General features: G+C 48.5%; 1 protein-coding gene across 1 annotated transcript in view; it reads right to left on the bottom strand.

Moving 5' to 3' along the window:
* Window positions 1–25147, bottom strand: part of lonp2 (lon peptidase 2, peroxisomal) — a 260350-nt gene that overhangs the window by 22945 nt on the left and 212258 nt on the right. Inside the window, exon 13 of the mRNA XM_072518204.1 lies at window positions 16565–16772. Coding sequence (XP_072374305.1) covers window positions 16565–16772 — 208 coding nt within the window. The remainder of the gene's footprint in view (window positions 1–16564; window positions 16773–25147) is intronic.

Raw genomic sequence — 25147 nt, 5'->3', positions numbered from 1 at the left:
AAACAGTAGCCGCTGTTCAATTCTGGATCTCTTGGGTTCGAAGGAGTAACTGCTGCTCAGCTGGGCTCATCCGTCTGGTAGCGGGCGTTTAACTTGGACTCGCTTCTGGTGTTGCTGCACTTGGCGATGGCCGTGACCGGAGTATCAAGGCCAAGAAAGAACGAACATATGGCGAACTCTTCTTATACTCGGGGGGGTTTTCGAGCTCTTTTGGGCGGTCCTATGATTTGGGCCTTACTAATTGGGTGATCCCTGATCACTCCGTTCGATTCCTTAGCCAATAAGTGGGCGGGGATCTGGATGGCTGGGCGTGTCCCAAGCAGTCCCCGCTTGCGTTTCCCTTGAACAGGGAGTGGCGCCAAAATGTCTGAGACTGTCCCGGTTGCTTGAGTACCAGTCCTTTGTTTTGGTGAAGATGTGCCATCAAATGTTAATCGGCCCCATTAAAATGCTACTTGGACGGAGTTTCGATACCGTCTGGACTTTTTGCTGACAAATATGCATTTCAGGCTCTGAGCCTGCCTGAGTCTTGGCTTGTCCATTTTACCTGCCAGGCTTTGCGAATTTCTCTGTACCTAGTTGGAAGTGGCCATCCCAGATGGCTACACTCTGTCCTCTTGATCCTCAACGCGAAGCGTGAAGGATCACAATACTGGGTCTTCTTTGTTATCTGAAATGCCGGGTACCCTTAACCAAGGACAGGTTCTACTCTACTCTGTCCTATGGGTCCAAAAACATTTACCTAATTTTCCCTAAACAACACATGTCTAAGAATTTCTAAGGGGCCATTTAACATTCAGTAAAAGGGAAACCTCTAACTGTCTCTAACTAGACTACACTCATGCTGCGATTTAACAATCAAAGAACTTATCTTACAATACAAAATAAATCTGATAGCAGCATCACATTTCTTCCTAATCTAACATTCACATACAGAGAAGTAACTTTATTAACAAAAACAACAACCGCGAATTTATTAAGGAGAAAGGTTCAGAAAGAGTGTGGGGTTTGCTGGAGTCCGAGGAATGGGGCTCGAAATGTGTATACTGGAGGGGCGGGATGCTCTCCTTTTCCATTTTCGCAATCTAATTGTCTGAGTGACACTGTACAATATGGCTGTCACTAGTAAAGCTTCCACTGTGTAGAACAGTGATTACCATTTGACGAGATTCTCACACCATGTGGGGGTATCGGTGGCTGTGTGTGTATGTGGTGTAGTGTCCGGGCTGGGTGGTGTTGTGCTGGGTGGTATTGTTCGGGGCCTGTGTGGTGAGGGGGTAGAGGTGGGTAACGCACACAACTGGACAGTTCCAGCGACGATCATGATGCCGATCATCAGGGTCGTCTTCATCTTATTCGGGCTTTCCTTCGCCGTCGAATATCTTCGTATCCTCCTAGGGGAACAAGCGTAGTATCTGTTATAATCGTGTTGTTTAACATCTCGTATGTCTGTCTGTTTCTCCTTAATGTCAATTTCCCATTATAATCGTCACCATATGTGACTCCCTCATTTTTTTTTTTTAAAACCCACCATTTGCGGAGTCAAGACATCCGAAGAAAAATTCTGTGTCACAGTGCGAGCACGCTCGCAGCCTGTGGTCGATGGGCTGAGTGGGCGGACAATTTCTCCGTCCGTTGCAAACTTGTTTTTCCAACCAAGTGTTCCTGACATGTAAATAGTATGTGGGGGATAGCAACCGAAGGGTTGCCGGAAAGGGCAAAAGTTGTGGCAAAATGCATTCTTTAAACCACAGGACTAGAAAAGAACAGCAAAAGAGTTTTGAAAACAAGTATCCGAATGGGGTGGTGCGTATGATCCACGGCAGGGCAAGAATGGGTGGGATCCCCGGATAGGGCGGTGATCAGTGCCGTTGCTCCACTACCCAAGCTTGGCTGACCAAATGTGTAGGGGGTCCCCAGGCAGGGTGGGGATAAGTGTCGTTACTCCATTGCCTGAGTGACCTTCCAAGAGCAGTAAGAATTTGTAACTATATGGGCTCCAGACAAACTTGTTTCACTAACTGCCATGTGGCGTCAGACGAGTAATTATGGCTGCATCAAGAACTTTGGTGTGAGGCCGAAAGAATAAACTGTATCAAGAAACGTAGTGAGATCGACACAAATAGTCGCACAAAGAACAAACATTCAACATTCAAAAATAACAAATTAAAGAAAGAAAAAGCGGGCTGGCTCCATCAGGGTACAGGACACCGTAAATCTCCATCGGTTCCTGACTCTCATCATCTGGACACCTCAAGATTCCATTTCAAAAAGATTTGCAAAGGGGTTACCATGGTGGGAGTCAGACTCGGAGTTGTCACCCTCTCCCCGGTGCCAAACTCTTTTCTGGAGTTTGCGTGCTAACGCGGCGTGTGCTGGTGTGGGGTCCATTTCGTCATTTCTCGTCAAGCGACAGGAATTGTCATGGTGCCAGTGCTTCATGTTCCGTAGGGAGGTTGCAAGGGGGGTGTCGCTATCGTCGGGTGGCGGGTCAGGTTCCGGTGTGGGCAAATAAATCGTTTCAAAGAGGCTGAGCGTATCGTGGTCGGGGTCTCTGGGCCTGTAGTGACTGGGGCCTGTTTCATGGGATCTCTGTTCGGGTCTCTCAGGGGCTTCAGTAGTGCTGTCGCTAGCAGCCAAATCAAGTGTCAGGGTGAAATTTGATTCTGGGGGCATGGTTAAGGTCGTGTCTGTGGACGTGCTGCTGCTGCTGGGGGAGGGGGAACTTGGGTTGTCAGTGGGCGGGTCCTCATTGTTTGCCATCGCCAATGAGAGGAGGTGCGAGTGGCTGCACTGTGTTCCATAAACCTTAAGCTGATTTACATGGAACCATCCTGATTTTCCATTCGGATACGTGAATTTATAAATTGAGGGGCTTACTTTGTCCGCGATTGAATCGGGTCCTGCAAATTTAGGGGAGAGGAATGAGCTAGGGTTGTATAAGGTGATCATTACTTGCTGTCTGACTGTATACTCTGTCGGGTGTACTATTTTATCAAAGCAGGCTTTACTCTGCTTTCGTTTAGTGCCTAGTCGAACAGCTGCAGCGATCGGTGCTGCTTTAATATTCTCTATCTTGTGCTGGACTGCTTTCTCATGGGTCAGGGCGGTGACCACGGTGCTGGCCAAATCATGTCCGAATAAGTATTCGGTACCCTTCATGGATCGTCCGGTCATGGGGGTATATCCTGTTGAGCTCGACACTGTGTTCCTAATAAACATCAGTGCGAATGGGAGCACTGTGTCCCATGTTGTGTTGTGCTGCTGCACCATTTTCCTAAGTGTGGCCTTTAGTGCCCAATTCATGCGCTCCACAATACCGCTGGACTGCGGGTGATAGGCAATGTGGAACTTTTGCCTAATGCCAAATATCGTCATCACATTTTTCATGACCCTTCCCGTAAAGTGGGAACCTTGGTCCGACTCAATACTACGGGGGAGTCCCCATCTCGTAAAAATTTGGTCTGTTAAGATCTTCGCCGTGGACTTGGCTGTGTTTGTTCTCGAGGGAAACGCTTCGACTCATTTCGTAAATGTGTCTATCACCTCACACATACTTGTATCCATTTCGGCAGGGGGGGGGGTGGGGGGAGGGGACCAATATAATCCAATTGCAGGTTTGGTCACGGGCCACTTACAGGGCAGGTGTGGCGTAGCTGGGCTTTATTTGCATACCTATCGGGGTTGTTTTGAGCACAAATTAAAGTTTTCGATGTAATGGGACACGTCGGTTTTTAAATCAGGGCACCACCAGAGGGGTCTGAGGTGGGCAAGGGTGGATTCAATCCCTTGGTGTCCATGCCCGTCATGGAACTTACAAATTATCTCATTCCTGTCCTGGGTGGGGACTACATAAATTCCATCTTTTAAAACGATTCCCTCATGGACCGTCAAAGAATTCCTAAACTTTTCATCGGGAGCTGGGAAGTTCCCTCTTAAAATGTCTTTTAACGCTTCGTCTTCTTTCTGTGCTTGGGCTAGGTCTTCGATGTTGGTCTGTGAGTCCTGAACTGCGTGTACTGGGGCCCTCTCGGGGGGTTGCCAAAAGTGGCCATGTCGTGAGCCTGCCTTCGCTAGGGCGTCAGCTTTCAAATTACCAGGTGGGGAGGAACGATGGTGACTTCTCACTTTGACGATGCCATATTTCCTGCCTTTAGCTGTCTGAAGGAGATGTTTGAGCAGCGGGGCTGATGGTAGAGGTTTCCGTCGGCGGAAATAAATCTACTCGATTCCCACAGGGGTAGGAATTCCGTTAGGCTGTTGCAGACATACAAACTGTCCGAATATATGTCTGCAGGGGTCGGGAATGAATCGGGGTGCTGGACAATGTAAGCAATGGCCGTTAACTCGGCTGCCTGCGAATCTAAGTGTCCAGGCAACTTTAAAGCTATCTCTTCTAAAGCGCATCCCTGCACGTCCTCTACATAAATACCACAGCCTGTTATCCTTTTTCCCTCAAGGACTGTGGAGGAGCCATCTACGTAAATTCTCAGTGCTTTGTCTGTGGGCTGGGGCCCGATACCTGTCTTTCTTGGAACCGACTTGGGAACAAAGGGGCCTGTGCTGTGCGTTGGGGCTATGATCTCGCACTCATGTGGGGCTCCTGCAGAATGCAAATTATCGGCCAGAAACGTGTGCGTTTTTGTCCGTTTTATAATGATGTCGCATCCCTGTAGGAGTAGAATCCATTGCGCTGCTCGGATTTGGCTTACTGTGTCGTCATTTAGTCTGCCGTCCGATAAAAGCTGTGTCGGGGTGTGCTCGGTCAAAATGGTTACTGGATTGAGTCCGGCTATATACGAGAAGTGTTGTACCACCCAGAAAACTGCTAACAGGTGCCTTTCGCAGGCTGAAAATCCTTGTTCCACTGGATCTAAGACTCGTGAGGCATAGGCTACGGGTCCGAGACGATCGTGCCTTCCCTGTAGTACAGCCGAAAGAGTTCTGTCTGTGGTCGCTTCCTCTATCGCGCATGGGGAGTGGGGATCTGGAGCTTGCAAAGCGGGGACTGTGCTCAGGGCACGTTTCAATGCATCCATGGCATCCGTGTGCTGTGGAAGTCATTTTCATGGGGCCTGTTTCTTCAGTAGCTCGGAAAGTGGGGCTGCTTTTGTGGCGAATCTGTCTATATGGTTCCGACAATATCCACCCAGTCCTAAAAATGACCAGAGTGCTGTAACGTTTGGGGCAAGGGCAAATTTACAATGGAATCAATGCGTTTGAGTTCTATTTCACGCTTCCCATGCGTGATGACCGTACCTAAATATGTGACTTTTCCCTGAAGGATTTGGGCTTTCTTGGGGTTAATTTTGCATCCAATCGTTGTAAGGAGTTCTAATAATTCAGAAAAAAGCGAGATGTGCTCTTCCTTGGTGTCAGTCTGTAGGAGCAAGTCGTCCACATACCGAACAAGGCATTCAGGGTGGAAAAATTTAGATAATCCGTTTGCCAATTGTCTGTGAAAAATGGAGGGGGTAGTTGTGGAAACCTTGTGGAAGGCACGTCCTTGTGTACTGCTGTCCCTGGAAGGTAAAAGCAAATTTATACTGGCATGCTTTGTCCAGTGGTATGGACCAAAAGCCATTACTGATATCTAATACCGAAAAAAATTTCGACTGGAGTCCCTGTCTCAACATGGTCTCGGGACTTGTGGCAACGGTGGGGGCTGCTAGGGGAGTCACTTTGTTCAATTCTCTGTAGTCAATGGTCAGTCGCCATGATCCATCGGGTTTTCTTACTGGCCAAATCGGGGCATTATTTGTCGATGCAACAGGTCGAATCACGGCTTGATTCATTAAACTTTGAATTACCTTGGCTATCTCTCCCTCGGAATTCTGGGGGAAGCCGTGCTGTTTCTGGGGCTTGGGATCGGGACCTGTAATGTTTACTACTCCTGGGATTTTGCCGCAGTCGTGCTTGTGCTGGGCAAATGCTGTTTTATGTCTTTTCAAGACCCCTCTAACCGCTTTGTCTGTGGTAATGGTTTGTGGATCAAACTAGTACTCTCCTACTGAGCTGATTCTATGGGCATAATCTCCTACTGTGAGCGTGGCGGGGGCTTGCGCTGCTCTAGCCATTTTCCATATGCATCGGTTGACTGGGTCGAATGAAAGGTTGTATGCGCTCACGAAATCGATGCCTAGGATGTGTTCTGCTGCCTGGGGCAAGTCTACTAAAACAACCAAATGTTTTGTCCTAATATTACCGAGCTGTACGTCCACAGGGGACTGTGATGTGTCCCTGCTGGAGGTGACCTGTAAAGCCACTAACGGTAATGGTATCCGTAGTGGGCCATATCTCCTTCTGGTACATGGTGGAGGAGTTTAAAGTGGTTCAGGACCCTCCTGTGTCCCAAAGGAACTTTATGGGGTGTCCCCGGACTGTGCCTGCAACTACTGGTCTTCCGGACTTATCCCAAATGGTATCGCAGACCCAAGTTGGGGAGCCCGAACACCGTCAATCGGTGCCACTCATGGCCGAATTATCTGGTTGGGCGCTAACGCTGTGAATGGGTCGGGTAATGTTTCTGGGGGGGGGGGGGGGCATTTGAGTGCTGATTCCTTTGCTGCTTCGGGGGGGCTTGACATTCTCGGGCGTAATGTCCTTTCTGTCCACAATTATAGCAGTCCTGTGTCTTGGGGTGCTGCGCTGTACCTCTGCCTTCATTTACCCATGCGGGGTCTTGGTATGCCCTTACTGGATTCATTGTGGCGTCTACTCTCTCATGCTCTGTCTTTCTCTGTACAGACTGTTCCCAAGCTCTGGACAATCGTTTCAGAACCCACACTTCATTGTGTGCTGGGTCTGAGGGGTCGTAACTGGCGCATGCCTTCTGTCCTGCCTCTGTGGCATGGGATATACCAACGTCCGGGTCCATTTGGCCGTATTGTCTGCTGATAAATGGGCGCGGGCTAACTCACCAAATACAGCAGTAAAATGGATCCAAAGGCATCCAGCAAACGCTGTTGGATGCTCTCCTTTTTTCTGCCTGCACCGGTTGAGTCCGTCTACCGGATCTCCTCTATTATATCCTATGGCGTCTAAAATGGCCATTTTCATTTCTTGGAGGCTACCTCCTCCTACATTTTGTGGGTCGGGAAGGGCTGAACTAACTGAGGGGTCTAAGCACATAACTATGAGCTTAACCTGTTCCGGCTCGTCTCAACCATACATGAGGGTTTGTTATTTCATTAACTCGAAAAAGTGACGTGGGTCCGATGTGGGGTGGAAAGTATCTATCTTCTCGCGGGCATCTCGTAACTGGGTGATAGATAATGGGGTGGTGTACACAAAATCGGGTTGGCCTTCCGTGGTAACCCTGCGCTGTGTGGTGATGGGGTTCATTGGGTTGGGTGCTGCCTGTGCAGTCGGTGATGCGGGTGCTTTTCTTTTCGGGGCCTGGGGGCTCTATTATGATTCTCAGTCTCGCTTACGTACCGTTGGGCAGTTTCATGGAGTTCCTGCCAATCAGGGCCGTCTTCCTGGTTTAGCTGTGGGCCAAAGGTGTCTCCAAACAAATTTTGAACTGATAGCAGGGATTGCAACCTTGCAATTTGCTGCCTGCATTTGGCATGTTCCACCGAACTCTGTCTCTGTTCCGTGATGGAACTGTGGAGTGCTCGGAGGGCTGCTTTTAGATCATCGCACTGTTTCTTTAACTGCTGTACCTGATTCTCTGTCTCTTCTTTTACCATTACAGCACGTTGTGTGTCCTGGTAGGCCTTATCGTATTGGATTTGGAAGCTGCTAAGGTGGGCGAGACAGGATTGATGTGCCCTCTTGACATCATCCATTTCCTTGTCTTTCGCTGCTAACTGCTCCCGGAGCTGTACATTTAATCTCTCGCTTTCACTTAAATGTCCCTCTCTACTTTTCTCCTTCTCTAGCTGCTTGCGGGGCGTCCTCACAACCTCCTCTGTGCCTCGCAATTGTGCCAGACAGGACACAATTGCCATCGGCTTACGAACCTTAGTCAAATTCTTTTTATGGATCTCGGTCAGGCTGTCCCACCAAGTCTGTCCTATGCTGCCAGGACCTGTCTCTTCATTTGTGCAAAACTCAGACCATAGGGGCCATCCTTTCCCCTTTAGGTACTTCCTGATCTCTTCTTCCCATACGGGACACTGTTCTGATCTATTGGTCGCTGCGACCTCGGGCTCTTGTGGATGCATAATGCGTGCCATTGCCTTCATGGCCATCCCTACAAATATTTCTGTCTCCCGGAAATTTGGAACAAGGGAGAATAAAGCGGTGGTGCAAACACGGGTACGGCTCAAGCTATTTTCCGGTTTACGCAACTCCCGAAAGTTTCACGCAACAAAATCTATCGAGTTTACCTTATATCCCTTGGTTAGTACGCAAGCAAATTACACACTTCTGAATTCTGGAGGTTTGATCAAAATTGGTTTCGCTTGTGGTTTCTTTTACTTTGCCAATTTGGATTCTAATCCAAATGCTTTTGTGGGTTCTCTCAGAGTGACACGGTCACTTCTGGGTCGAATCCCGTCAGATATCGCCAATAACTGTTGCTAGTTTCTTTTACTTTGTCTTTTCTGTGGCTCTGTTCCAATTATGGCAATCAGTGAGTTTGCCCTTCCTTTTATGTCATTTATGTCCGAATGCTTAAGAGTCGCCAGGTATCAAATGGTACCACCACAAGTTTCAAACGGCTAGCGATCAAAGAGCCAAACACCAGTTAGTTAGTTCAAGGTCAAGGGTACTTTATTTACACACAATTAGTCATGCAACATAAACACTACTAGTTAACTACACCTATCAACTAAGACAACCTGTACTTAACTTCGGGCACCCGGCTTAGGTCAGAAAACAGTGGCCGCTGTTCAATTCTGGATCTCTTGGGTTCGAAGGAGTAACTGCTGCTCAGCTGGGCTCATCCGTCTGGTAGCGGGCGTTGAACTTGGACTCGCTTCTGGTGTTGCTACGATTGGCGATGGCCGTGACCGGGGTACCAAGGCCAAGAGAGAGCGAACATATGGCGAACTCTTCTTCTTATACTCGGGGGGTTTTCGCGCTCTTTTGGGTTGTCCTTCAATTTGGGCCTTAGTAATTGGGTGATCCCTGATCACTCCGTTCGATTCCTTAGCCAATAAGTGGGCAGGGATCTGGATGGCTGGGCGTGTCCCAAGCAGTCACTGACCCCGTTGTTTCCCTTGAACAGGGAGTGGCGCCGAAATGTCTGGGACTGTCCTGGTTGCTTGAGTACCAGTCCTTTGTTTTGGTGAAGATGGGCCATCAAATGTTAATCGGCCCCATTAAAATGCTAATTGGACGGAGTTTCGATACCGTCTGGACTTTTTGCTGACAAATATGCATTTCAGGCTCTGAGCCGGCCTGAGTCTTGGCTTGTCCATTTTACCCGGCAGGCTTTGCTAGTTTCTCTGTACCGAGTTGGAAGTGGCCATCCCAGATGGCTACAACTGTCCCTTGCTACCGATGATCTACCCACTCACTCTGATCCTCAATCTTCCTAGGCCTTCGAGCTCTATCGCTACGTTTACCTGTTTCCCTAGGATGCACATCCGAGGTGGAGGCACCCTACTGCCTATGGCGCCTGTGGCTTTTGATGGCCTGGCGTGCGTCCTTTGGAGAGCTTGGGGCTGGAGGGACCCTGCCAGCTTGCCGGTGGCACATGCTTTGCTGTGCCACCCTGTTCTATATGCTGAACCCAAGATGTGCCCGTGTCAGGTGGGGTATACTCGGGAGGGCTGATGACCGCCGTCATCTTCCTGTAGGTGGGCTCTAACTCGGCCTCCAGCATTCCCTCCTCCCAATCGGTGTCCGTAGGGCCCTGTATGTCACCTTGGGAAGGGGGGGGGGGGGGCAGCTGGATTGGACTCCGGCTGCGCCACGTTATCTGGCGACTCCCCAAAGCCATGGTGCTGATGCCCTGGGTGATGCTCCTCTGTGATGGGGCCGTGCTCTGCAGTGCCTCACCTATATCCTCCTGCTTCTGCGGCACAGTCAGTGACTGGGACAGCCCAGGGGCGCCTCAGCGATGTCCACCTGAGACTGGGCCATGTACCGACTCGGCAATGTCCACCGCTCAGCCATGGCAGTCACTGTCTGATGTCAGCACCACTGATGCTGCTGACATCATACTCCAGGCTCTGCACTGCGGTCGCCACCCTGGCAGTGTTGGCTTCAGTGCCACACATTGCCGACACTGTCTCCTATGCCCGTAGCCGTTGGGACTCCTCCAATCGACTATGGACCCACTGGAGTGTCGCTGACATTCCCTTCTGAATCTCTCAGCCACACCCTATCGACTGCATCAGCTCTGGGATAGCCTGGTCCAGAAGCTTAACATCTGACTGGGACTCACCTGGGTTCTGGGATGCAGCAGACCTCCGGCTACTGTTCCTGTTGCCAGTTGCAGGTGCAATGTGTTAACCAGGGTGCAGGGTAAGCACATTCCCTTTAGAGTGAAGGGCAAGGCTGGTAGAAGTAGGGAACCCTGGATGACTCGAGATATTGAGACTCTGGTCAAAAAGAAGAAGGAGGCATATGACGTACATAAGCAACTGGGATCAAGTATATCCCTTGAAGAGTATAGAGATTGTCGAAATAGAGTTAAGAGGGAAATCAGGAGGGCAAAAAGGGGACATGAAATTGCTTTGGCAAATAATGCAAGGGAGAATCCAAAGAGATTCTACAGATACATAAAGGGGAAAAGAGTAACTAGGGACAGAGTAGGGCCTCTTAAGGATCAACAAGGGCATCTATGTGCAGAGCCACAAGAGTTGGGTGAGATCCTGAATGAATATTTCTCATCGGTATTCACGGTGGAGAAAGGCATGGATGTTAGGAAACTAAGGGAAATAAATAGTGATGTCTTGAGAAGTGTGCATATTACAGAGGAGGAGGTGCTGGAAGTCTTAAAGCGCATCAAGGTAGATAAATCCCCGGGACCTGATGAAATGTATCCCAGGATGTTGTGGGAGGCTAGGGAGGAAATTGCGGGTCCCCTAACCGAGATATTTGAATCATCGGCAGCCACAGGTGAGGTGCCTGAAGATTGGAGAGTGGCGAATGTTGTGCCCTTGTTTAAGAAGGGCAGCAGGGAAAAGCCTGGGAACTACAGACCGGTGAGCCTAACGTCTGTAGTAGGTAAGTTGCTAGAAGGTATTCTGAGAGACAGGATCTACAAGCATTTAGAGAGGCAAGGACTGATTCGGGGCAGTCAGCATGGCTTTGTGCGTGGAAAATCATGTCTCACAAATTTGATTGAGTTTTTTGAGGGAGTGACCAAGAAGGTAGATGAGGGTAGTGCAGTAGACGTTGTCTACATGGACTTTAGCAAAGCCTTTGACAAGGTACCGCATGGTAGGTTGTTGCAGAAGGTTAAAGCTCACGGGATCCAGGGTGAGGTTGCCAATTGGATTCAAAATTGGCTGGACGACAGAAGGCAGAGGGTGGTTGTAGAGGGTTGTTTTTCAAACTGGAGGCCTGTGACCAGTGGTGTGCCTCAGGGATCGGTGCTGGGTCCACTGTTATTTGTGATTTATATTAATGATTTGGATGAGAATTTAGGAGGCATGGTTAGTAAGTTTGCAGATGACACCAAGATTGGTGGCACAGTGGATAGTGAAGAAGGTTATCTAGGATTGCAACGGGATCTTGATCAATTAGGCCAGTGGGCCGACGAATGGCAGATGGAGTTTAATTTAGATAAATGTGAGGTGATGCATTTTGGCAGATCGAATCAGGCCAGGACCTACTCAGTTAATGGTATGGCGTTGGGGAGAGTTATAGAACAAAGAGATCTAGGAGTACAGGTTCATAGCTCCTTGAAGGTGGAGTCGCAGGTGGACAGGGTGGTGAAGAAGGCATTCGGCATGCTTGGTTTCATTGGTCAGAACATTGAATATAGGAGTTGGGACGTCTTGTTGAAGTTGTACAAGACATTGGTACGGCCACACTTGGAATACTGTGTGCAGTTCTGGTCACCCTATTATAGAAAGGATATTATTAAACTAGAAAGAGTGCAGAAAAGATTTACTAGGATGTTGCCGGGACTTGATGGTTTGAGTTATAAGGAGAGGCTGGATAGACTGGGACTTTTTTCCCTGGAGCGTAGGAGGCTTAGGGGTGATCTTATAGAGGTCTATAAAATAATGAGGGGCATAGATAAGGTAGATAGTCAACATCTTTTCCCAAAGGTAGGGGAGTCTAAAACTAGAGGGCATAGGTTTAAGGTGAGAGGGGAGAGATTCAGAAGGGCCCAGAGGGGCAATTTCTTCACTCAGAGGGTAGTGAGTGTCTGGAATGGGCTGCCAGAGGTAGTAGTAGAAGCGGGTACAATTGTGTCTTTCAAAAAGCATTTAGATGGTTACATGGGTAAGATGGGTATAGAGGGTTATGGGCCAAGTGCGGGCAACTGGGACTAGCTTAATGGTAAAAAACTGGGCGGCATGGACTGGTTGGGCCGAAGGGCCTGTTTCCATGCTGTAAACTTCTATGATTCTATCTGCAACTGTGTGGTGTTCTCCAGATTGTGCCCCGACCCTGTGACTAGTCTGCTTCCTTACTCACAGAACTCTGGCTACTAAATATATCAACCACAAAGCACACCCTGTTCCCTATTCTTAGTTTCTGCCCCGACATGCTTTACAAAATTCATGGCAGTTTGATATTATTTGTGCAAAACAATACATTCATTTTAATAGCATCTTATCATTTTGTGACAATAATTCAATCATTTTGCATTAAAAACTATAAATAAAGGAGGCAGCATGGTGGCGCAGTGGTTAGCACTGCTGCCTCACGGCGCCAAGGTCCCAGGTTCGATCCCGGCCCTGGGTCACTATCCGTGTGGAGTTTGCACATTATCCCCGTGTTTGCGTGGGTTTCACCCCCCACAACCCAAAGATATGCAGGGTAGGTGGACTGGCCACGCTAAATTGCCCCTTAATTGGAAAAAAAATTGGGTAATCTCAATTAAAAAAACTATAAATAAAGAGTAAACTTTCAAAATTTATTCAAGGTGTCATGAGAATGTCGCTTTAAGAAATATTTGGCTGCTCATGTTACTGCAGTGATGTCAAGAGTGTGGGTGGAGCTGAGCTCTGGTTCTGCTTTTTAGTTTCACTTTGAGAAAAGCCTGGGTGTGCCTGTCTTTTTGGTTTCGTTTTTCAGTGTGTTGCAGCTGAAGTTAGCCAAAGCAGCTGTACTGTTGATCTCTCTGCCATGAAGGACTATCTCTTGATCATTTGGTGAATTCAGAAATTTAAATGTTTTCAGTATTGAATGTAAACCCTGATGTGCTTCTGTTTAAAGTTTGTTAAGTCTTTTGGATGTTAAAAGGACAGCTTAAAGGATTACTTAGTGTTGTATTCTTTGGGGGTTATCTTTGAATTAACGGTTGCTAAGATATTCACTGTTTGTTTTAAAAAGGTTAACTTGAGTTCATAGAATAAACATTGTTTTGTTTTAAAAAATACTTTTCCATTTCTGCTGTAGCACTCCTTTAGAGTGGGCCGTGTGCTCCCCATACCACAATCTATTAAAAGTTGTGGATCAGGTGAACTCCATGATACACTTTGGGGTTCTCTAAACCCTGACCCATAACAAAGGGTTTGAAAAATATTGAGCTGGATTCTCCGATCGCCACAGTCGGGTTCGGCGATCAGTCGGAGAATCCACTTTTACGCAGGAATCAGGGACGGCGCCATTTTTGTGATGCTCCACCCCCTCAAAAATGGCATACTTGTGTGCTGACACTGTTCGGGGACCTCGCGTAGCGGCTGCGGACTGTGTCCAGCAGTCGGGAGGGAGGGGGGGTGGGGAAAGAGAGCCATTCCGCTGACAGGGGGGGGGGCTTTGGCGGAGGCTGGGGGGACCGTTGGGGCGTGGTCCGGGGGTGGCGGGGCTGGTTACAAGGGGGCAGTTTTTGGCAGTCTGGGTCCACGCACGGCGGGCGCCACCGTGCGCAGCCACTGACCCAGCCATTCTGCGGCCTTAACCGTAGGTAAAGCCGAGGCTATACACTGCGCAGCTGCTAGCCCCTCCACCGGGCAGAGGATCGATGTGGGGGCAGCGCCGACTTTCTGGTTGTAAGACCAGACCGATCTTTCTAGCCTGTTCCACAACCCCCCCAAACTAAATTTCACTTTGAGCAATATATATCCTCAATCAATGTCACTAATGCAGATTATCTGGCTATTATCTCATTGTTTGTAGGTCGTTACTGTGCATTCATTGGATGTCACAGTTCCATACATTAGCACGGCTACAGTTTACAAGTATTTCACTGTTGTAAAGTGCTTTTGGGCATCAGGAGGTTATGAAGGTTCTACATAAATGTAAGTTTCTTCTTTCATTTTTCTTTATAGCCTGGTCCAGAAGCCAAGGATTTTGTTAATTTTTTCGGTAAATTTAAATTCTACAGGGAGATCTAATCATACGATTGGCATAGGTTTAAAGAAGCACTTATACTATCAGAATAATCTATAGACTTCCCTCCCAGTTCTCTGAGCTATAATTATAGATCTGCATTTATTTGAACAATATGGAAATTTCACACAAACCTTTTATTTAGAATGCAATGTTCAGCATGTTTCCCTTGACAAGAAGGAAAAAGATAAGAAAATAAACCTTTTGAAAAAAATAAGCTGACTCCACATTCTGGTAGGTAAGGATGTTAATGGAACTTTGCAAAAATAAATGATACAAGGCAAAAACCTCAGTGGACGAGAAACCAATCATCATGAGCCCAGAACTCGATCAAATATTTAAACTATGCTGTTCTTAAGCATGAAAGGTTGAGTGTACTTAAGTAATATACAACAAAAAAAGAATTCTGGTATCCAGCAAATGTTAATGATGGTGTGCCCTGAACTTGAGCTAATTTTGTACAAGATTGGATTCTTGATTGTACGATGTCCAATCATGACCAGGAATTGAATACTTTATTTAGGGCATATATAAATGCTCACAACATCATCAATTATAATTGGAGAAATTTGCTTGCTAGAAAAGAAAAAATATATAAAAATATCTGGGTGTCTTATGTTTCCATCAATCAAACAGTGAAGTTACATTTCTTACAATCATAATGAACACTGCTTCACCCAGGCTGAATCAGGTCATTCAGTCTGGACCAGGTCAGCTTGACAACTGAGGCACTATTTTTGATGCTAAAACAGTCTATTTCCACGTCTCTTAGTACTTGTGGTAAAATTTATATTCAAAAAATCTCAAATCCCCATGTTTTCTTATATTCTTTTATAGGTTATGAGCATTGTCCATTGTGAATTGCACTCGAGAAGGTGGTGGTGAGCCATTTTCTTGAACCACTGCAGTCCATCTGGTGTAGGTACACCAACATTGTTGTTAAAAAGGAAGTTTGAGGTTTTTGGCTCAGTGAGAATGAAGGATCGGCATTATAGTTCCAAGTCAGAATGGTGTGTGGCTTTGACGAGATGCTAGAGATGGTGGTGTTTCCATACTTCGGTAGCCCTTGTTGTTCCATTGGGTAGAGGCAATGGGTTGGAAGGTGCTGTTAAAAATTTTGCGAGCTGCTGCAGTGCATCTTGTACATGGTACAAACTACTGCCACCATGTGTGAGGAGCGGAGGCAGTAAATGTTTAAACTGGGTGGATGGAGTGCTGATAAAGTAGGCGGCTTTGTTCTGGAAGGTGTCAAGCTTTTTGCATGTTGTTGGGACTGCTTTCATTCGGGCACGAGTGGGATATTTCATCACACTCCTAACATGTGCCTTGTAGATCGTGGATAGGCTTTGGAGAGTCAGGTGGTGAGTTCTATGCCACAGAATTCCCAGCCATATGTAGCCATTGTACTCTATGCCAGGCATTGTCAAACTCGGGGGCGCGACCCGCGGGTGGGTTGCAGGCAGGTGTCGGGAGGGTCTTGGAGCCGTCCGTCGTGGCACTCCCGATCGCGCAAATCCGCGCGCAACAGCCGGCTTTTAATAATGCTGGCTGCAAGCGGCCTTCAAAATGGCCAGGAACAGATTTTAAAAATGCGGCCGCACTGCGCATGCGTGCCCGATCATAGTTCTGCGCATGCGCACCGATGATCGGGCACGCATGCGCAGTGCGGCCGCATTTTTTTTCATATGGTCGCAGCCTTTTTTCCCCCAAGTTCGGGGGGGCCAAAGGGACCATTGGGGCCAAAGGGACCCAAAACCATTTCCTCCATTTTTGTCAGCAACAAACAAGGTAAGAGAAAATGGTGGGTCGCACAGGTCGGCCGGCGTGGGTCGCGAAGGTCGGCCGGTGTGGGTCGCGAAGGTCGGCCGGCGTGGGTCGCGAAGGTCGGCCGGCGTGGGTCGCGAAGGTCGGCCGGCGTGGGTCGCGAAGGTCGGCCGGCGTGGGTCGCGAAGGTTGGCCGGTTGGTAAAAATGGGTCCCCGGAAAAAAAGTTTGAAAAGCACTGCTCTATGCTCTGTATTTAGTCAAGATTTATTTTGTCTTTTGTAGCATTAAGAAATAAATATTTAATGGATGAAGACTGCAGCTGTCAACAGACTTTGTTGAAATTATTATAATGGAGTTCTTTTCATTACAGAGTTTATTTTACATACCATTTGTGAAGTGATACTTCTTTGCATTGCTGCGCAACCAACTTATTGCAAGATGGGCCGATTCCTTCATAACATCCCCTAACTGCCCTGTTAGAGTCAGTTGACCCTCTCCTTCCATTCGGCTTGCTTCCACAAACATGATCTCACCACCTAATGGTGTCCAAGCCAAGCCTATTGCCACCCCGGGCTGGCTCAAACGCTGGGATACCTGTGGAGCATAAAAGAGGAAAAAATTCCAAGTTTTATTAATGGTGTTCATTCATTTATTTTCCAGAAAATTCAATTTTAAAGCCATATTTAAGTAGCCTTCCAATGGTTCAGTTGCTAATTATTCTGCCTTGTGTAGAATTGCACTGTGAAGGTTACAAAATGTCAGGCCTGATCTCTGATCTGTACTACTGAGGTTATGATAAGGGTGCCACAATTTCTGCAATGCACTTTGGGAAAGAAAGAGATAAGAAAATCAGCCAAGATCATTGTCTAATGATCCCTGCTGTAAAGCAGAAATATGAAAATACATGTAAAACTATGAATTAGGAGGAGTAGGCCATTCCGCCCAAGCCTGCTGTCATTCAATATGATCATGGCTGATTTGATTGTGGCCTCATTTCACCTATCCCTGATGACTCTTTTGTTAGTCAAAAATCTACTCTCCGGAGAAGAGAGTTCCAAAGACTCACACCCTCAGAGAAAAAATTTCTTCTCATCTCCATTTTAAATGGGAGACTCCTTATTTTGAAACTGTGTCTCCTAGTTTACGTCTCTCCCAAAAGCAGAAACATTCTTTCAGCACCTATCCTGTCAAGTCCCCTCAGGATCTTTTTTATGTCAATAAAATCACCTCTCCTTCTTTTAAACTTCAATGGATACAGATCCAGCTTGTCCAACCATTCCTCACAAGATACCCCCTCCATCCCAAGTATCAGTTGAGTGAACCTTCTCAGAACTGCTTCTGAAGCATAAAGATCCTTCCTTAAATAAGGAGACGAAAACAGAAAGTCTCTACACACCTCTCACACTCATCTGTTACCCCCTGAAAGAACCCACTCATTCTCACCTCAGTCATATGCACCCTGTGCACCACCTTAAACTATCAGGCTCATCCTCGCACAAGAGCAGGTCCTGTTTACCCTTCGCAGTGCCTCACTCCATACTCCCCAATTGATCTCCCATCCCAACTCCGCTTCCCATTTCTCCTTGATCTTCACCACCCGCTCACCTCCCTGCTCCCCAGTCACTTGTATATATCCTCAATTCTTCCCTCCCCTGCCACATCTGGAAGCAGCAGTTGCTACTGCAGGGTGTATCCTGGCAACTTACGGAACCCCTTCCAGACCTTTCGCGAAAAGTCCCTAACCTGCAGATACCTGAACTCATTCCCCTTTCGCAGCTCTACCCTCTCCCTTAGCTCCTCCAGACTGGCGAACTCTTCCTCCAAATACAAATCCCTTACCTTAACCAGCCCCACTTCCAACCAGCCCCACTTCCCTCCACCTCCTGTATACGCTATCCATCCCCCCCACGGCTCAAACCCATGATTCTCGCACAGCGGCATTAACACGGACATCCGTTCCTTCCTGAAATGCCTCCTCAATTGATTCCATATCTTTACCATGGACTGCACCACTGGGCTCCCTGATACCTATTCGGAGCTTTGGCAACGCTGCCATCACCACAGCCCTCAAACTAAACCTCCTACAAGATTCCTCCTCCATACAAATCCACTCTACCCCTTCTCCTTCCCACCACTGCCGCACCTTGTCCATATTCGCCGCCCAATAATAATGAAGCAAGATCGGCAACGCCAACCCCCCGCTGCTGCCTCTGCCTCTATAGCAGGGTCCTCCCCACCATCGGCACCTTCCCCGCCCATACAAAGTCCAAGACGATCGTGTCCACTTTCCGAAAAAAGCCCTTTGGTACAAAGATCGGGAGAGCCTGAAAGATAAACAAGAACCTCGGCAGCATATTCATTTTCACGACTGAGACCCTCCCCGGCAACGTTAAGTGCAGTGTATCCCACCTCCTAAGATCCTCCCTGGCCCCCTCCACCAGCTACATTAAATTCCACTTATGGAGCCCGTCCATTCCCTCGCTACCTGAATCCTCAAATACCTAAACCTTTCCCCTTGCTACCGTAAATGGCATCCCGCCTAGATTAGCCCGCTGTCCCAGCTCATTCACCGGGAACCTTGCTTTTCCCTACATTCAGTATGTACCCAGAGTACCCTCCAAACCTCCCCAGCAGGCCCATAATCCTTCCCATACTCTCCAACGGGTCTGAAACATACATCAAGAGCTCATTGGCGTAGACTGACACCCAATGCTTCCTGTTCCCTCATGCCGACTCCCTGAAAGCCATCCCAAACAGCTCTATGGCCAGCGCAAACAGCAACATTGGGCACCCCTGCCTCGTACCCATGTGTAAGTCAAAGCTTCGTGAGCTCATATCATTCGTCCTCACCCTCGCCGTTGGTGCCACATACAGCAACCACACCCATGCCACAAATCTCGGCCCAAATCCAAACGTTCCCAAAACTTCAAACAAGTACCGCCACTCCACCCAATCAAATGCCTTCTCCACCTCCATGGACACCACCACCTCACCACCACCTACGGTATCAGAGTTCCCGAGGGATTCATCACCACATTCAACAGCCGTCTTATATTACTCGCGAGCTGCTTGCCCTTCACGAAGCCTGTTTGATCTTCTGCAACCACCCCCGGGACACAGTCCTCCATCCTCCCCGCCAACAACTTAGCCAATACTTTCACATCGGGCGGATGTGGCGCAGTGGATAGCACTGGGACTGCGGCGCTGAGGACCCGGGTTCGAATCCCGGCCCTGGGTCATTGTCCGTATGGAGTTTCCACATTCTCCCCATGTCTGCGTGGGTTTCACCCCCACAACCCAAAGATGTGTAGGTTAGGTGGATTGGCCATGCTAAATTGCCCCTTAATTGGAAAAAAAAATAATTGGGTACTCTAAATTTAAAAAAAAAAATACTTTCACATCGTGTTCAATAGTGATATGGTACATTCCACCGGATCCTTCCTTTTTTTTAGGATGAGTGTGATTACTGCCTGCGTCATTGTCTCCGGCAACTCCCCCTTCTCCAGTGCTTCATTAAACGCCAACATATGTGGTGCCAGGTCCTCCGCAAATTCCTTATAAAATTCCGCCGGATATCCATTCAGCCCAGGGGCCTTCCCTGACTTCAAACCCGATACTATCCAGCACCTCCTTCCTGATACTATCCAGCACATCCCTCAGCCACAGGGGCTCCTCCAACGCCTGCCTCTTTGCTTCCTCCACATGGGGAAATTCCAGCTTGTCCAGAAACTGCCCCATGTCCTCCTCTCCTCCCCAGGTCCAGCTCGTAAAGCCCCTGGTAGTACTCCCTAAATGCCTCATTTATCTTCTCTGGCTCTGACACCACATCCCCAGCCCCAGTCCGTATCTTCAGTATTTCCCTGGACGCTGCCTGCCTCCGCAGCTGGTGTGCCAGCATGCGGCTCGCCTTCTCCCCATACTCATATTGCACCCCTCTTGCCCTACGCAGTTGCCCTACCGCCCTCCCCGTTGTCAGCCTGTCAAACTGCCCCTGCATCATTTTCCTCCTCGCCAATCTCTCCACAGTGGGCACCCTTGAATATTCCCTGTCCACCTCCACTATCTCGCTCACTAGACAGTCATGTTCCTACTTCCTTTCCTTATCCGCACGAGCTGTAAACAAAATAATTTCTCCCCGAACCACTGCCTTCAGTGCTTCCCAGAAAATACCCGCCGACACCACCCCATTCTGATTCAACTTCACATACTCCTTAATCGCCGTCTGCACCTTCTCATAATAACCTCCATCCACCAACAACCCGAATCAAACCTCCGCCTTGGCCTATGCTCTCGTCCCGTTCTAAACCGAATCTCCAGCCAGTGGGGTGCATGGTCCAAGATAACTATCCCCGCATACTCTGCCCCCTTCAACCTAACCAAAATCTCCCGACTCACTACAAAGCAGTCAATCCTCGAATGCACCTTAACGACGTGTGAAAAGGAATACTTCCTTTCCCCTGGATTCTTGAAACGCCTTGGGTCTACCATACCCATCCTCTCCATAACCCCCCCCCCCCCCAGCTCCCATTCGTACCCTACCCATTGACCTGAGGCTCGGTCTATCCACCCTCAGCTCCAGGACACAGTTACAATCTCCTCCCAACTGGTAGGTGGCCAAATCCGGGATCACTGCCAACAACCCCCTCAAAAAACGCACATCGTCCAATTTGGGGCATACACATTTATCAACACTACCAGTGCCCCTTCTCACTCACAATCACATATCTCACAGCCGGATCCCTCACCTCCTTCGCACTCACAAATTCCATTTTTTTGGTCATTAAAATCGCCATTCCCCTCAATGTTAAATCAAACCCCGAGTGAAAAGCCTGCCCGACCCACCCTTCCTTAACCTAACCTGGTCCTTCACACGGAGGTGCATCTCCTGCAGAAAGACCACCCCCACTTTCAGGCTCCTGAGGTGCGCGAATACCCGTGACCTTTTAGCCGGCCCATTCAGTCCCCGGACGTTCCATGTTACCAGCCTTACGCCTCCAATCCCCTCTACCATCCATCATCTTCCCTACTTAACTCCCGCCCCCTTAATTCCACCCTATACCTAGCCCATCCCAAATGGCCCCTTTCTCCGCCCCTGACCATGTCGTCACTCACCCTCTGCCACATCGCAGCAACCTTCCCCCCACCCGCCCCTCTCCCCCCGGCCACTCTTCTCGGCCTTCTCCCCCACCGCCTCACTTCCATTCACCAGCATAACGTGCTAGCGCAGCCGCCCCTGCCAAAAACCACCTCCCAATGACCTCCCCCCGCCACTCCTCAGCACAAGGAAGAAGGCTCCCTGCTGACCATACCCTCCCCCACCCAAACAAGGACTTCTCCTGAACTCCAGGCAGCCTCATCCAAAAGCAAACAAACAAATATGAAACAGTCCCATAAAACAGCAGGGGGGGATTGGAACATCCATCCCCACATAAACTTTTCACCCTACAACTCCTTACAATCTCAACATTAAAAAGCAAAACCCACACCAAAAAAAAGACGAAAATCCCCCAATCCTTACACCCACTTCAAACATGCTCCCGACCATTACGAAGTACCAGCACCCCGGTACCCAACCATTGCCCGCTCAGTTCTCCCTCAGTTTTTGCTCCTTAATGAAGTCTTCGGCCACTTCTGGGGTCTCGGAATAATACTCCCGGCCTCCGAACGTCACCCATAATTTCGCCGGGTAGAGCACCCCAAACCTGATCTGCCATCGATACAGCACCGCCTTGGCCTTGTTGAAACCTGCCCGCCGCTTTGCCAACTCGGCTCCAATGTCCTGATAAATTCAAACATTATTTCCCTCCCAGTCGCAGGTATGCTTCCCCCTGGCCCATCGCAGAATTTTCTCTTCCTCCACGAATTTGTGGAGACTCACGATCACCGTTCGCCGCAGCTCCCCAGCTCTAGGCTTCTGCCTCAGAGACCTATGCGCTCTGTCCACTTCAGGCGCCTTATCTAGCACCCCTTCTGCCACCAACCCCGCCAGCATCTTCGAGACGTACCTCGTGGCACTCACACCTTCCACTTCTTCAGGCAGGCCCACTATTCGCAGGTTCTGCCTTCTCGAGGTATCCTCCTGTTCCTCCACCTTTGTCCTCAACGTTTTACACAGGAGCCCCACCTCCATCTCCAGAGCCACCACACGATCGCTGTGGTCCGAGATCACTCCTTCGATCTCTCGAATCTGTGACCCCTGTTCCTCCAAACACCTCTCCACCTGTTTCAGAGAACTCTTCAGGGGTGCCACAGCTTCTTCGATGGCCTTTGCGCGAACCGCGCGCATTTCTTTCCTCTGTTGATGGAATTCTGCCGTGATAAAAGACATCAGCTCGTCCATCTGGGGCCTTCCAGCCCTTCCCCCGCCTGCATGTTTACTGTGGCTGCTGCAGTACAAGCTTCTTCCAACTTTTCAGCCAAATCTCTCAGTTTTCTGCCGGGTCTGGTAACCAGCAATCATACCACTCCCGGGGGAAACTACACCTCCAACATTCACCTACGCCTTTTCATCAAAATTCCACCCAGTACTGGGGGAAAAGAGCTCTTTTCTGTGACTTTAAGCAGGAGCTGCCCTGTGTGTGACCACTCACTCCATGGTCACAAACGGAAGTTCGACCAACACCTTTCAGTATTCCAGATGTGGTCTCACCAAAACCCCATACAACTGTAACTATGCATCCCTACTTTGATAATCTATTCGCCTTGCAATAAACAAAATTCCATTAGCCTTCCTAGTCACTCGCTGTACCTGCATACTAATATTTTGTGATTCATTTACCAAGGCACTCAGATCCTTCTTTACCGCAAGTGTTCTGCAGTCTCACTTCATTTAAATAATATGCTACTTTTCTATTCTTTCTACCAAAGTGGATACATTCAGATTTTCCAACATTATACTCCATGTGCCAAATTTTTACCCACTCACTTAACAGATGGCTCTTTTGTAGCCATCTGGGATGGCCACGTCCCGATTACAAAATGGACACTTGCAAAGACTGCAGGGAAAATTGGACAATGCTAAGAAACAAGCAGGTGCAAGCCCTGTCTGTTGATTAGAACCTTGAACGTCAGACAGGACAGAAACTACCAAACGATTTACATCTCCGGGGACAAAAGGGAAACATTTAGATACACAATGTTAGGACAGACTCCCCGGCGCCAGAAGAAACTAAGACAAAGCTGACTGACCGTCACCAGGACATGCCCAGCGATCAGGGAACCACCCATCTATTGGATGATTGGGAAAGACCCAATTAGTTGAGGCCAAGTTCAAGGCCCGCCCAAAAGAGAGCGAAGCCCTTTTGGGTATAAAAGGTATCCCCCAAGGGAGAACGCCCTCCTTTGGCTTTGGCTCTCACCGAAGAGAAGAGAGAAACCAGCCTAGCAGCTACAGCAGACCAAGTAAGTTCCAAGTCAACGCACGCTACGAGATAGACGCTCCCAGTTGCTACCGTGTAAACAGCTCAACCCAGCAGTCTCAGAACCGAGCAATGGCCATTGTTCCTCTGACTGAGTGGGCGCCCAAAGCTAAGTATAGGCTTTAGTAATAGTGGTAGTTTAGTTTGTAGAGTTTATGCATGAGTAGATTTGACTGTGTGTAAATAAATGAGCATTGCCTTTGAACTTACTAACTGGTGTATCGAGTCATTGATCAGTATTCGGTTCTGAACCTTGTGGCGGTGTCGAAGGATACCTGGCGACTCTTGAGCAAACGTGATTAAATAGAGCCAAATTAAGAACCATCCAAAAGTTAGCAACATTTACTGGTGACGTCTGACGGGACTCGATTTAGAAGTGGCCTAACCACTCCCGAGAGAACCCAAAATTTGAATTGAGAATCCAATTGGGAACAGAAAAACCACAAGCGTCAAAACAGTACTGATCAAGTCTCTGAGATTCGGAAGTGTGTTAATGCATGCGTACTAACAGTAAACCTGAAAGATTTTGTTGCGAAAAACTGTCGGGAGTTTTGTAGGCCGGAAATTAGCGTAAGCCGTACCCGTGTTTACATCACCGATTTATCACCCCCTGTTCCAAATTCGTTAGAGATCCTAGTAGAGAGAATGGCAATGAAGGCAATGGAACATCTTATGAACCTCCAGGAATTTGAGGTCGCAGCGACCAGCAGTAGAGTAGGACAATGTCCCGTTTGGGAAGAAGAGATCAGAAAATATCTCAAAGGGAAAGGATGGCCCCTTTGGAGTGAATTCTGTGATAATGAGGAAACAGGACCCGGGACTATAGGACATACTTGGTGGGAGAACCTGTCAGAGATCCACAAGAAGAGCTTAGGGAAAGCTCGCAAGCCGATGGCAATTGTGTCCTGTTTGGCACAATTGCGAGGCACAGACGTGGTCGTTAGGACGCTCCGTAGAGAGATAGAGGAGAGAGACAGAACCAGTGAGGTAGACGTGAGTGAGGTAGAGAAAGAGAATCGAGATCTGAAAGAGCGGTTAGCAGCAAGGGACAGAGAGGTGGATGATGCCAAGATGGCACATCAGTCTTGTCTCGCGCATTTGAACAGCTTTCAGACACAATACGATAAGGCCTACCAGGACACGCAACGTGTGGTCTTGGTAAGACAAGAAACAGAACAGCAAATTGAGAAATTGCAGTAGCAGTGCAATGATTTAAAAGCAGCCCTACGAGCACTCCATACTTCCACGATGGCACAAAGGCAGAGCTCTGTAGACCATGCAAAGTGCCGGTAGAAAATTGCAGAATTGCAATCTCCGCTGTCTGTGCAAAATGGCTTTCAGAGTACCTTCGGACCCCAATTAGATCAAGAAAACGGCCCCGATTGGCAGGAATTGAACGAGACTGCCCATAGATACGTACATGGGACATGTACGCAGGAAAAACCCCAGAAAAGGAAAGCGCCCCAACCCCCAACCAAACAGGCAGAACACACCCCCATGAATCCTGTGACCACACACCGCAGGAGAAGGAGAAGCAGACTTCCTTTACAC

This window comes from Scyliorhinus torazame, chromosome 10 (assembly GCF_047496885.1).
Source record: "Scyliorhinus torazame isolate Kashiwa2021f chromosome 10, sScyTor2.1, whole genome shotgun sequence".
NCBI lineage: Eukaryota > Metazoa > Chordata > Chondrichthyes > Carcharhiniformes > Scyliorhinidae > Scyliorhinus > Scyliorhinus torazame.
This window is presented reverse-complemented; position numbering and strand designations above follow the sequence as displayed.